We start from the raw sequence: 14,214 nt of genomic DNA, 5'->3' as shown, positions 1-14,214 counted from the left end.
TTTTCAAGCATTGTTATCATTTGTTAATCTTCATTTAAAGGGTTTAGGGCCAGTTTTGGGGGCTTGGAACCGATTAGGCTATTTACATGTCTAAAGCGACTCTACTTCTGAAAGGTTCGGGTTACCGAATGACTTCCGGAACAAATTTCCTGAATTTCCATTGCGTGGTATAAGTTTAGCTGACCGGCCTGCTCGAGGATGGATTTCGCTCCATGCGGCCCGTGGGTCCAAGTGAGCTCGACACCCCCGATGTAGAAGACGCCGGTCCCGTGTGGACTCTGGCTTATTATCATTGGATTTTTTTTTTTTTTTTTTTTTTTGGCGGCCAGGTTCGAGCTGATGCGCATGTGCTGGCAGTACAACCCCAAGATGCGCCCGTCCTTCGTGGAGATCATCGGCAGCATCAAGGAGGAGCTGGAGCCGCCCTTCCGGGAACTCAGCTTCTTCTACAGCGAGGACAACAAGCCGCCCGACACCGAGGGGCTGGACCTGCCCGTCCAAAAGATGGAGAACATTCCGCTGGACCCCGCCCCCGCCGCCCCGCCTTCGCCGCCCTCCAGCGGCGGCGAGCGGACGCCGCCCGACGGGCCCGACTTTGAGCGGCTGCGGCCCTACGCGCACATGAACGGCGGCAGGAAGAACGAGCGGGCGCTACCCCTGCCCCAGCCGTCCGCCTGCTAATACCCCCCCCCCCCCCTCCCAACTCCTCCTACACAGGGTAAGCCATATCTCTCCCGCGTCTCCGCGAGAGATGGGGCGTCTCGGCGCATCTGCCAGTAAGACAACAGAAGAGCACTTTCCCCCCCCCTCCCCCGAGAGAAAATGCGGTGGAGTGTGTATTTATGTACCAATGCTCTGGAGAACATCTTTTTTTGTTTTGTAATTTTTCATATCGGACATTTGAGTGTGACTGGAAGGTGTATTTGTCTTTAATACAAAGTTGCCAAATGGACACTGTGCTTCAGAGTCAAATGCACAAAAATCAGGAAACAAAAACGCATTTAAACATATCACGTTTTTGACCCTTATTTCCTTCATTAGTATTATTATTATTTTTGCAAAGCCCCCGCAGGAAAGAGGTCAAGTAATGTTTTGTATTTTCAATCGCGGGGACAGCACTTCATCAGCATATTACACTTTTGATAAAAAAAAAAGAACATTTTTCTAAAATGTATGCAAAAAATATTTTTCTTATTGGTTGTTTTATTGCCATTATTATTTAAAACGAAATTTCTCCGCCATTCTTCAGTTTTATACGTTTTAACAAACGCATTCTTAAAATCCATTTGAAATTACATTCTAACTCCGCAAAGTATGCGATCGATTCATTTTGAAATGTCATTTTTCTGCATGGGACATTCTGAAGCACAGCCCGGGATTGTCGCGTCACTCCGATGTAACGCGGTTGCCCTGATTTTCCCAGCATGCACTTGGACAGGAAACAGGAAGTGCATGTTGCAGGACCTGTGTTCTCTTCATATTTTGACATTTCCAAGGTGTATTCTCCTGTGTGTGTGTTCCTGTACAGCTGTACTTGTGAGGAATTAAAAGCCTTCCTGGTTTGACACCGCCCCTTCAAAACAAAAACTTCCCATTTCTTATTCTTTTTTACTACTGTCCAAAATAGTACGACATGATTATTCATCATAAATTAATGTTTTCATTTCTTGAAACCCTAACCCTATCAGCTCATGTTTATACTTTACAAGATCATCTCACGGGCCGGATCGAACCCATAGCGGGCCAGAACGGGCCCGCCGTCCCTATGTTTGACACCGCTGCTTTAAAACAACTTTAGTAGAACCGCCGCGCGGGCCTGTGTGTTTGACACCCCTGGATTAGTGGTTAGGAAATGCATTACGTCAATGGAATGTCCTCACAACTAAAGCTGTACATGACCGTGTGTGTGTGTGTGCGCACGCGACAAAGCTGCTATTATTCTCTTTTCTCTGAAATCCTTCAGGTTTGCTATTCTATTTCCACTACTTTCTTATCTACAAAAAATCTATTAGAAATATACTGTATGGTAAAATTACACACACACAAAAAAGCTTTTAGTCGTAAATATTTTTTTTTCAGACGTGTTTGTTGGATCTTTGTATTATTATCATTATTATGAATATTATAATGATTTGGAATGGACACCTTCGCTCCATGTGCGAGCTTTCTTCTTCACCCTTTTTATTTTGTACTTTTTTGTGGTATAGCACTGCGCCTCACGGTGCGACTCAATCTCAGGTCAAAGTTTTTTTTTGTTTTGTTTTGTTTTGGTCATTTTCCTTCTGCAGGTGCCTCTCTATTAACCAAATGTTTGTTTTGGAAGCCGCGGAGGGCTGACTTTGCCTTAATCGTGTTTTTTTTCCTTCTTCTTCTCTTTTTTTGTTTTAAGTCAAGCCTACACGCGCCTCGACTGCGCCCCCCTGTTCACGCGCTATTATTATTTCTTCTCAAACCAAATAAGGAATGGCTTCAAGAGCAAAAACGATTGAATGATTAAACGGTCTTAAAATGGATGCTATGTGTCATTTGGAAGTATTTTACCGATGTTCGTTTTGGTTTTTGTAACTTGCTTTTTTCCCCCTGTTATTTATTTTTTAATTTCCTTTCATATCGGTTTCAATCACTGTAAAAATGCCCGCATGATTCAATACAAAGATGACTTTTTTTCTGTATTTTCGTTGTTGGCATTTTTCATCTAGTTTTCATCAAGTCCGATTCGCTTTGCTTTCTTTTTTTACGCTTCAAAGTCGAGTACGTAGTCGTAGACGTTCGGCAATTGAGGTAGCTCGATGAGAATGGGTTTGAAGATGGCCACGGGGAGGCGCCATTCTCCACTGTAAAGTGCGGTCACCGCTGATGCGTCCAAGTGCCTCCGGTAAATTTCTCAACCCAGCCGTTCAAAGGACACATATGGAATAAGAATGATGATGATCACAGTTACTATTGGTTATCGTGATATTACGTCACTAACGTTGTACAAAAGTTTCAGACAGCAAATAGTATTGCCTCGCGAATGATTACAGCTAGATACACTACAAAAACCCACTACTCAATTGAAATGAGGTAACAGATTATAAGTACAATTATTAAATAAATATTATTTCAATGAGCCCCCGTTTTTGACCAGGGTAGATGCAATACCCAATATAAAATGAAAAATGACATCTGATGGATATAAAAAGCAAAAGTTGCTTGGGGGACGAACGTAGTTTTTCCTCTGGCGCGTCCTAGAGGACAGCCGCTGAAATGCCTGCGCACTGATCTTTTTCTGCCATCAATGGCATCTTTTTCACGCGTCCCAACTTGCCAAGTGAACTTTTTTGGTATCAGGTGACTAGGACAATATTTTATTTTTCATGTAAGTAGAAAACAAAAGGGAATAATTGGCACCTAAACAAAAAATGAGTTAGATAGATAGATAGATAGATAGATAGATAGATAGATAGATAGATAGATAGATAGATAGATAGATAGATAGATAGATAGATGGATAGATGGATAGATGGATAGATGGATAGATAGATGGATAGATGGATGGATGGATGGATGGACGGACGGACGGACGGACGGACGGACGGACGGACGGACGGACGGACAGTTATCTCTTGGTACCGGTAGTACCAAGAGTACCACCGGTAGCGGAGCGTTGAAATGTCCGAGCCGCCGCAAACCCGACGCAGCATCTGCCAGCTCCTCTCCTTCATCCTTCCGGGCAGGGGCCACGCCCCTCCCGGTGCGCTCCTTAAAGGGTCGGCGAAGGCACGTGACGTCACAGTCGCCAGCGCGGACGCCGGCAGGGAGGAGCGGACGGGGAAGCGTTCGTTTGGACTCAGACGAAGCGCGATGCTGCCTTCCGGGAGAATCTGGGGGGGCGACGGGCGGCAGGTGCAGCGGCTCAACGTCCGGCTGGCCCACTACCTGAGGCGGACGCGGCAACTGGAGCTGGAGAACGCGCGCCTCCTGGCCCAGACCCAGCAGCTCCGGCGGGAGCGGCCGCGAGCGCCGGCCGAGGCCCAGGCCCAGGCCCAGGCCCAGGCCCAGGCCCAGGCCCAGGCCCAGGCCCAGGCCCAGGTGCGCGAGCTGAGGCGGGCCGCCGAACGAGCTTCCTCGGAAAAGTCCCGCGCCGAGATGGAGCGGGAAGGCCTGCGGCGGGAGTTGGAGGCGCTGCGCTCGCTGCGCGGCCGCGGGAGCCGCGCGTGGCGGGACGCGGACGGGGAGCTGCGCGCCAGGGAGAAGGAGCTGCGGGCGGCCCAGAGCGACAACGCCTTGCTCCGGCGACGCTTGCTGGAGCTGCGCGCCGAGTACGACTCCTTGGAGGAGGCGCACCGGCGGCGCGCGGGACAGCTCGGCCGGCGCTTGGACTCGCAGGTCGGTGCGCGGGACACTACGCTCCTTTTTCATCCGCTAACTCCACAAAGGGAACCTAAGATCACAAATACTGTAGTTCTCGGCCTTCCTCAAATTTGAGGCCTGGGGGCCCCGCATAATGCTAAGTTGCCAAACGAGTGACCATCACACTTAAATTGATTTGACTTTACAGCCATAGGCCCTCCGACAAAAACCACAGGTACAATTCGCACGATTCGAATGTGTTTGACGCCTCTGGACTGGTGGTTCGCAACGCCGTGGGAGGTACTGAACCCCGCCAGTTTCATGTGCGCATCCACCCAATCCATTTGTAGTGAAAACTATAATCCTACTTTTTCAAGACGGAGGAATCACCTTGTTTGACCCCCGGGTGTCTGGCGATTTTTCACTAACGACTTTCGAGGACTGGGTTATGGGAGTCCAGGCTAAGCCAATCAACAAAGTCACCCAAAGGCTTGCAAATGTCATAAGTTGGCCGCTAGCGCCACCCGCTGGTTTTGCACAAGAATTGCGCCCGGTTCGCGACTTGCCGTCGAAAGGATCGACGGCCCGAGTCCCGATTTGTTTTCCTCCCCTATCCCTCGTCTTTTTCTTTTCTCGTCTAAGATCTCGGACCTCCTCGTAAACCTAGAAACATATTTCATCGGTGAATATATTTTCGGAATTTCACAAAGTCGTTTTTTTACTCGAAGCCAGAAACGCTTCCACGGTATTTCATTTTCGACGCAATCGTGTGTTTTTGTCGTCGGCGTTGCAGGTGAACTCCAGGGCGGTCGTGGTCTACAGTGGTCCTCGGGCGGCCTCCCCGGAGGAGGTGGAGGAGTACGCCCGCCGGATGTCCCGGGGCTGGATGCGGACCTTGCAATGGTACCAGCGAAAGGTGGAGGAGATGGAAGGCGCCATCCAGGAGGACCGGGCCACGCTGAGCCGGCTGCAGAAGGAGAAGACGCTGCACGCCTCCGAGCTGGACAAACTACGCACGGATGCGGAGAAACAAGGGCGCCTGCAAACGCGGCTGGAGGAGCAACTCCTGCGCACGCGCGACAAATTCAGTCGGGACGAGGACGAGTACCGGGTGAGCTCAAACTGCGGCGCGGGGGCCATTTGCGGACCGCCGTCCGCGTGTTTGCGGACGGACGCTAAAAATACATTTCCGCGTTGCCCGCAATGCTTTTCAAAAAAGTCAGGTTTGATGACGCTGTAACCAGTGTGAAAAGAAATCCGAATTCATCTCATCACTTTCAACACCAAGCCTTGACGTAGCGTTTTTATTTTTCTTCATATTACCGGTGTTTAAAGTGCTTACATTTAGGTCCTAAAGCACCGAAAGCAATTGCTTAGTTTGGAGATGTCATTCATTAATTACTTTGGTACTTGAGCACCAAAGAAATACATTATTGTAGAAACTAAAAAATACAAGTATTTTAACTTCTAAAATTGCTTGAGTAATTATTGCTGTTGCAAAGTGCTTAAATTTAGGTACCAAAGCACCAAAAGCAATTGCTAATTGATTACTTTTTTACTTAAGTACCTTCACCAAAAGTCATGTCATTTATAAAAAGATGGATTAGTTTAATGAATGAAGTACTAAAGTCATTGATAACTTTGGTAGTTCCCCGGTACGAACTCTAGTAACCAATGACTTTAGGTAGTAAAAGTACGCGTATTTTCACTACTAAATGTGCTAAAATACAAAAAGTAATCTTTTCCAAAAAAAATATAAATTATACATAAAGTCTATAATCTAGACAATGTTTAAGTACTTGTTTTATTGATTTTTACTGTTTGATAAGTTGAAGTTAAAAAAAAGGTATTTTACAGAAAGAAAATGGTATTTATGGCTCAAAGAAAGCTATCACAACAGTCTATAAACCTTTTTTTTTTTTTTTGATGAATTGACATGAACGGGAAGACTTTTGATTGTGAAAATGATTGTTTTGGGGGCGTCACAGCAGTCCGACGCAGCACGCCTTGCCATCTTTAATGCTCGGGATATGCGGAGGGCGTGTCCGCTCCCCGCCCATTTAATCCAATTAGCCCTCAGACAAAATAATCCCTGCTCGCTAGGCTCTTCAAGATCAAGCTGCGCAAGCAAACGACAAGCGCAGTTCGCGAAGTCACGGAAAAGCTTGCTTGAAATATAAGGAGGACAGAAAGTGCCCAAATTAAATAGATAAAGGTTTCATTCAATCATTGAATAAAAATGTCCTTCATTCATTCCAAATGTAATGAAATAATTCACTATGTAATTCAAGAAATCAATCTCTCATCGAATGTACAATTTACTCATTAAATTACAAATGATTATACGTATATTTTTTTGTTAAAATGTTGGTCGTTTAATTTACGGCACATTAAATGAAAGAATGATTTATTTCATTCCAAATTCATGTCATCATTTCAACCTTCATTTAATAGATATAGAGAGATGATATATTTTTCATAAAATTATTCTCATGATTATGGTGATATTTCTCTACTTTTGGCACTTTGGGCCCTCCGTAGTAACAGCGGAAGAATTGGGTTTTGCGCGGGCAGGGAAAGCGAGCGGTAGGTGGTCACGCCTGCTTTCTTGCAGATGATTATCCAGCAGCTGGAAGAGGAACGCGACGCCATGGCGGAGGCCGTCGCGCAGAGGATGCAGGAGCATCAGCACCTGCTGCGGGTCAAGATGGACCTCGGCGTGGAAGTGGCGGCCTACAGGCAAGCGGCCCTCGTGACGACCCGCTCCGCCGCCGTCCCAACTCCCGTAACGCAAGGGGCCAAAGGTTTCGGGCGTCGGGATTTGCGAGTGGTCGCCGCTGTCCTCGGCCGGGTTTCCTTCCGTCTCTCGGTCTCGGAGCGCGCCTTCTTTTTGGGCTCTTTTGTTACTTGAAACGCGGGGCGCCGGTGACCGATTACCCGCCGCTATCAGTCAGATGAGTGCAATTGATGAGTTCCGGGGGTTTATTTGTTCCGTGCGTTAGCATTGGAAGCCAGGGCTCGGCTCGTCTTCTAAGCCCGCTTAGCTTTTGGAGGCTCATGATGGAAGAGCCGGAAGATGTAGGGCGCCTCCCGCGGTAACGAATGAGCTCTGCGCTCAGATTTCCCACGTGAGAAAGGAGCGTTTGTGGAACGTGCGATTGTTCTGCTCCTCTTAACTCTTTCGGTGCCAAGCGTTATTGGATAAGGCGAGGCCATTTTCAGCATTTCGACCCATCTTTCCAGGTCCAGAAAATATTGGGCTACGTCTACGTTCAAAAATAAGAGTCAAGTGTGGAGTCTTTGGCGGACGGGTCTAAATGGGGTGGTAAATCCCCCAAAATAGTCTCCGGGGAGTCGCCACTCCCCGAGGCTTCGCTCACTGTCCAGATTTGTCCTTCCTCGTGTCGGTCCAGAGCGCTGTTGGAGGGTGAGAGAGTCGGACTCGGGGACGCTCACAGAAGGGTGAGCCAACACCAGCGAGAAAGGATCGTAGGTAAACGTTTGACCGTCGTGTCTCAATTTTCAAGTTGAACGCGAGATGAACAAATGTCTCCGGCGAATGATCTCAGGTATCAAGATGCCCGGCCAAACCTCGGCCCCAAGAACTCCCACCGCAACCAGGTGCCGCATGGACGTCAAGTTCACACCGTCTACGTCCACGATGAGAAGATCTCCCGTAGCTCCGTCCGGGTCTAAAAGTCCCTCCGGGCTGATTCCAGTTTCACTCGCGAGCAGGACTCGACATCAAAGTCCGGCCTCCGGAAGAGACATGATCTCGTTCAGCAAAGCCCGGGCTGCCGCGTCCGGGTTTCCCGAAGAAGTCGTCGAGAATGAGCGGCAAAGCCTAAGGTCGACAGAGAACGCCCAGAACATTCAAGGCATCTCCAAAGTCGAGAACCGAACCGGCTCCGCGACGTCGGCGCCGAGCGGGAGCCGCGCAGCAAAAGCAGAGATGGAAGGGGGCGCGGAAGCAAATAAAGGAAATCGACCCGGAGGCGGGTGTAAGGACGAAGGCAAAACCGAGTCCCCCGCCGAATCAAGCGAAAGCACGGCTTTAGACAAAGTGTCTGTCGAGGACATCATCGAGAACGTAATCAAACCGGCTGGTTCAGAAGCCACGGTTTGCTCCTCCGGAGACTCAAAGATCACCTATCACGTGGAGAAAAGCCAACAGGAGGACGGCTCCGTGAAGACTCAGATTGTGTTGCAGTCCAAGGTGGAGGAGGAAGTGGACCTTTCCCAAGAATCGGCCCTGGATCAGCTGCTGAGCCAAGGGCTGAAGAAAGTATCCTTGGAGGACATTGAGGACACGGCCGCGGGAAGCATGATCCGGAACTTGCTCAGTGGCCTACAGGAACAAGGCGGCTTGCAAAATAAGTCCGTCGACGTGGAAATTATCGAGCAGGCGGCGGAGTCTTACCGCGAAGAAGTTCATGACGAGTCGGGGCCCGTTTTTTATGAGCCCTCTGCATATTTCCAAATTGAGGAGATGGCGAAAGACCAAGATGCGCAAGTTGAGAAGACTGGCGACGCCGCCGCGTACAAGTCTGAAGTCGGATCCGTTCAGGCTCAAAAGGAGAGCGAGGAGTCTTTATATTTCACCCGTGACCAAGACTCCGCCGAGGACGCGGCCTCCACGCCCGACGATAACCTTTCGGAAGCCGAGGAGGGTTGCGGCATCACCTCGTACGGTCATTACGGCGTGGTGGACGACTTGTCCGACGAGAGGTATTACCGAGACGATGCCCTCCCGCGGGGAGGAACCGTCCTCGAGCAAGAGGACCGGTACGGCTTTGTGTCCGGCCGGCGTTCCGTCAGAGAGAGCATTCCCGAGTGCATCGTCGAAGAGGAGATCCGCGTCTCCCCCGCGGTGCAGGAGTCGATGCTGGAGTTTCTGAGGGAAGATTCACTGGAGCCAAAAGAGCAACTGAGGGGAGCTTTGGAGAAGCTCCAAGGCGCCGTCTCGGGCCCGCTGAGGGAAGAGCTGGCCTTCCTTACTAAAGTCAGCAGTCAAACGCAGCGCAACGTGGCCGTGGACATCAAAAAAGTCACGCGGTCCAGCGGGGACGGGACCGCAACCATCGTGGCCGAGCTCAACCTTTCGCAAACCCTGGAGGACTCTGGACTGCTCGACGACAGCGACGACTTATCGGAGGAACGGATGGTGGCCGCGCTAAGGTCTTCCGGCTTCGGGAGCGCCTCGCCGGGGGGGTCCGCAGACGGATACGCCGTCGGGATCTCCGAAGAGGCGCCGGCTGATGATTTTGACTCGGACAGGGAAAGCGAGCCTTCGTCCCCCGTCGCCGACGAGGCCTCGCTCGGGATGGAGGGACGCGGCGGCCTCGCCCATTCCGGCTCCAAACAAGAGTGAATCAAAGGTTCTCCCGGCAAATTTAAAAGCATGCTCAAGAAGAGTGTGAATTTTTTGATGAATGCGCGTGTTCCGACCGCTAGGACCGTAGGTGCGGAACCGTAGTCCTCGAGGGCCGAGTTCCCGCCCCTTTTCCGGTTTTCCCTCCCCAACACGGCCGACGCAAACGTTGAGCTCGTCAGCAAGCTTCGCACCTCGAAAAGGATTCGAATCATTTGTTTTCGAGAGAGGAAGTTGGAAAAGATGCCTGATACCGGCCCTCCAGGACTGCCGTTGGCCACCCGTGGCGTAGACCCAGGCGTCTTTGCGGGCACTGCGCCTCAATCGGGGACGTCTGTCCTCGGCCGGCGTATTTGCTGAGCGGTCGCGGTCGGAGGATGAATTCCTTCATCCGGGCCAATCGAGCCGTGATCGCTACGCGGAAGAAGGGAAGCCGAGCCGAAACCCAGAAAGACCTCCGCGCCGAGCGGAATCATCTGTCGAAGCGCCTGCGTTCCGGAAGGCGGGTGTCGGACTCGGGTCCTCGAGGGCCCGCGTCTTTTGGGAGGCTCGCTCCCAAACGCGCCTGATTCAAATGATAAGGGCATTTTTCAAGCTCCCGCAGAGCTTGCTGATAAGCTCGCCGTTTTGGAGAGAAAAGTGGAAAACACGCAGGGTGCCGCCGCTAAAGTCCTCTACAAGTTGCCCAACAGAACCCGGTCGTGGCGGGATGACTTGGGCGAGGCCAGCGAGAGAGGCTGCGAAGTGCGCCGCCGTTTTTGATGGAGGATAGTTTCAGCTTGTCACAAGCATGTTATAAAAAGACAATCGCACGTCTGACTTCACACGTAGCTCTTACGGCGTACTTGAAATATAGCAACTGATATTTTTACAAGGGCTGTCACTTCAAAGTTAACACGTGTTTAATCACCAAAGATATATGTTGTATGTACTAACTCACCTTAATCACAGCGCACGCGGTCCTTTCGCTCAGGGGTGTCAAACAGGTTTTAGCTTGCGGGCCGCATAGAAAATCCAATCCCAAGTGGGCCGGACCAATAGATAATTGCTATATATTTATATAACTTGAAAACTTCAGATTTATTTTTCTATTTTAATACTCTCCAAAACAGTACAAGAGCAACGTAACTATTAATCACAAAGCGTTAACATTACTATTAATCATCAAACGTCAAGTGTTTCATTGATTGGAGAAATTCAGCTTCATCTTATACTTAAAAAAAAAAGATCTCAGGGGCCGGCTTATACCCGTTTGCGGGCCAGAACTGGCCCGCTAGCCATAGGTTTGACACCCCTACTTTAGCTAATTGGCGGATGGCTAAAGACGGCGCAGGATGTTACTAATTAACGACTTATAGTGATCAAGTACTAAAGTGTAATCAGTTTATTATTCGCACCATTTACAATTATTATGTATGAAAATATAATTATTTGCTACAGTAAAATGACTTTAATGTACCTTACTACTAAAGTCACTGATTACTTTTGGTACAAAGTAAGCTAAAGCAATTCATTATTTTAGATACCAAATTATTAACTGATAACCGTCGCGTTTAAGTCATATAGCACCAGCCGTTATTCGGCCATGCTTTAGCCCAATTTTTTTTTTTTTTTTTTAATGCATATACCTGGGACTGAAATTCTGTAACCGTGAAGAAATGGTAAAAATATGCCTTTTGGATTTAATGAGTTCATTAATCTTAACAATTCAAAGATGTGATTAATCCCATTTAAAAAAAATTGTTCAACCCCAATTTTTTCCACAATGATATAAACGTTATTATGAGTGACCAAAACTGCCGCTGGCTTCTATGCAATATGGTATATTTCCAAGGCCGGAACATGTGACCGCTTGAGAAAGAGAAGTTCTCATGAGAGCGTCCCAAAGAGGAAAGGACGCCGCGGCGCTTCCCGGACGGATACTGTTGACACGCTTGCGCTTTTGGCGGGAAGCCTCCTTACGTAAGACGCCGCGCCGCTTCCAGCCCGCTATTCCTGTGTTGGATTAGCGAGCGGCGGCGAGAGGTCACGAGGTCACGTCGTGTTGCGCGCAGCTCGCGGGGGCGGCCGGCGTCCCGGCTAGCTTGGAAATTTGGCAGGAGGCGTCTTTTCGATCGGGCGGCTTCGCGCTGTGCGGAAGCCTCCCACCGAAACGGCGTCTTAGTGTTAAACGTGTCTAGGATTAAATGAGTTCCACGGCTATTTTGGCGGTTGCTTTGGTTTCTTGAGATCTTATTCGACTTGATCGGCATTTGCACCCTAATAAAAAGACTGTGTGAAATGTTTTCAGCGTTTGCATTGTTTTTATTCACCTTTTGAAGTTTTTGTTGTCATTGTACTAGTTCAGAGGTGTCCAAACAAGGACCCGGGGGCCATTTGCGGCCCGCCACCCACTTTCTTTTTTGTGGTAGCGTTCCCTCGCTACGTCGCGCCTTCACTCTTGCTGATTTTCATTCCTTCCCATAATTTTCTCCGTATTGATCTTTATTTATGACCATATCTGTTTTAGCTTTTTTTCTGCTAATTTTACCCCTCCCTTCCAAAAACGAGTGGCCCGTAGACTAAAAATATACAGTTGTTTCTTTTTCTTTTTTTTGCCTTCTTGTTTCCAACAACAACCTTAGTCTCCAGGGCACTCAAATTGAAAATAAAGCAAGAGAGTGAAATATGATCATTGTGAGTCATATTCAGAAGGGAACAAACTCTTCCAATGAATATGGCGGTGCACCAAACACCCCGAAAATAGCCGGTGGAACACATGAGATGCCCCCCCCTCCCACGTTGCTCAACAAGAGGACTTGGACCAGATCACAAGAACACTTTGTGTTTATATTAAATTGTAAAAGTATTCATGACTCGTCAATAAAGCAATCAATTCAACCAGTTGAACTCCTTCAATGGCAGGGACGTATCTTTCTCACGTTTTGTTCAAGACATCCAATCCCAGCTTGTAAGTATCGATTAAATACTTAAATATCTGAATGTCCCTAATATACCCTTAAAAAAAAACCTGTAAATGCATTCCTGGCTTTGAATGAGTTCATGTATATTTTTAAAAATGTAATGATTTCGAAATGAGTGAAAATGTGTTTCTGTCTGCAACCGCTTGCTAACGAGGCGGGAAAGCCAGCAAAGCGAAAACTTTATTTGACTTTTTTTTACTAAATCGGAAATTACATTAGGTGTGCGCAATATGCAGTTTTCATTTTGTAAATTCGGCATGGCTAAAAAGTAACACAGATACTTGTTGTCAAATTGAATCCGTAGGTGGATAAAAAGACCACTAACGAGAAATGTTTTTGTTGAGTTTTGTGTTTTGCAAACTGGGGTCGAAACGCGCTTTGTAAAAGGGGTCCCTGAGTCCAAAAAGTTGAAATCATCCGATTATTTTTAGTGGAAAACATAGCGAGGCGGGAAAAGGGGATGAAGCGGAGCAAAGGTTTCCTGCGCACGGGGCAAACGCCGAGTCACGTGGACGGAGTCCATCTGGCCTCTTGCATGTTTTTGCGGTTGCTAAGGCTGATGTCACGGAAGGAGGGAAATGTCGGCGAGTCACTTTGTTTTCTTCGTACAACTCCACAATGCGGCCTTCCTTCGGAAAAGGGACGCCGCGTGCAGATAATCGGGAGTGAAAGAGAGTTCGGGCGTGTTTGCTCTACGTCAGCGTTGAAAAATGTCCCGTGGAGTGCCGGGCCGCGAGAGAGTGGGGCCCCCGCGTTTGGACGCCAAGGCGACCCGCTCGTCCGGGCGTGTCGTGACCGCGGGGAAGGCGGAGGCGGGCGCTTGACATTTTTTCTCCTGCTCCGTCATTTGCCGTCCCCGAGGGTTCAACCGCCGGAGGGAAACTTCATTTCGGAGGCTCTCTCATCGCTTCGATGCGGACAATAGGTCGCGATATCATTTCGGATGTCAAAAAAGAAGTTGAAAAGTCAAGTCGGCTGTTTGTCTCGGGTAAAAAAAAGCTAAAAGCTTTTGCCGAGGACGCCCGTGGCATTTCGCACTAACGGGGGTCAACTTGCCTCTAATGCACATTGGCTGGCTTTGCTAAAAGGGTGCTGTGCCATCTGTTTGACTCCGTCCAGGTTGAGGAAACACAAAGTCACCCCGTGTGCTATTTCACGCCGGGGAAGCTTCCCAGATTAGCCCCTCACTCTAATAGCAGCCCCTGAGAGACCTTGCGCCCACTACATCATCTCCATCTCGCCATGTATGTATATATAAAAGAGAGAGGGATAGTGCTACAAACTTTCACTTGTTTTTTTTTAAGAACATTGAAAGATGATGTAGGCAGTAATGCTTGATATTTTTTGTTTCACGTGGTTTTATATAGGCAGACTATTTTTCATTTCATCATTCAGAAAGTCGTTGTACAAAGCTGTACTTGTGTTGTATTTTTTTATGTTTACCATTACAGCAGTGGCACTGCCAAGATTACATAATCAATTTTGAGCATATGGTGCGGTAAAAATATATGTGCTATATAATGTTCCTCTCGAGTGATTAAATTAGTA

General features: G+C 48.5%; 2 protein-coding genes across 2 annotated transcripts in view; both read left to right on the top strand.

Annotated features, from left to right (window-relative positions):
- LOC148423002 (insulin-like growth factor 1 receptor) overlaps positions 1-2,672 on the top strand; it is a 37,529-nt gene extending 34,857 nt beyond the window's left edge. The window contains exon 21 of the mRNA XM_088418384.1: positions 330-2,672. Within this exon, the coding sequence (XP_088274510.1) occupies positions 330-681 (352 nt within the window). The 3' untranslated portion in view covers positions 682-2,672. The remainder of the gene's footprint in view (positions 1-329) is intronic.
- Positions 2,673-3,763: 1,091 nt separating this feature from the next.
- Positions 3,764-11,988, top strand: synm (synemin, intermediate filament protein). Its single transcript, XM_088417926.1, has 5 exons — positions 3,764-4,368; positions 5,126-5,443; positions 6,947-7,071; positions 7,746-7,825; positions 7,902-11,988. The coding sequence occupies exons 1-5, from the start codon at positions 3,844-3,846 to the stop codon at positions 9,701-9,703; spliced, it is 2,850 nt and encodes a 949-aa protein (XP_088274052.1). The 5' UTR covers positions 3,764-3,843; the 3' UTR covers positions 9,704-11,988.
- Positions 11,989-14,214: the final 2,226 nt, after the last annotated feature.

Source organism: Hippichthys cyanospilos, chromosome 6 (genome assembly GCF_059441005.1).
Source record: "Hippichthys cyanospilos isolate Australia breed blue-spotted pipefish chromosome 6, RoL_Hcya_1.0, whole genome shotgun sequence".
Taxonomy (NCBI): Eukaryota; Metazoa; Chordata; class Actinopteri; order Syngnathiformes; family Syngnathidae; genus Hippichthys; species Hippichthys cyanospilos.
This window is presented reverse-complemented; position numbering and strand designations above follow the sequence as displayed.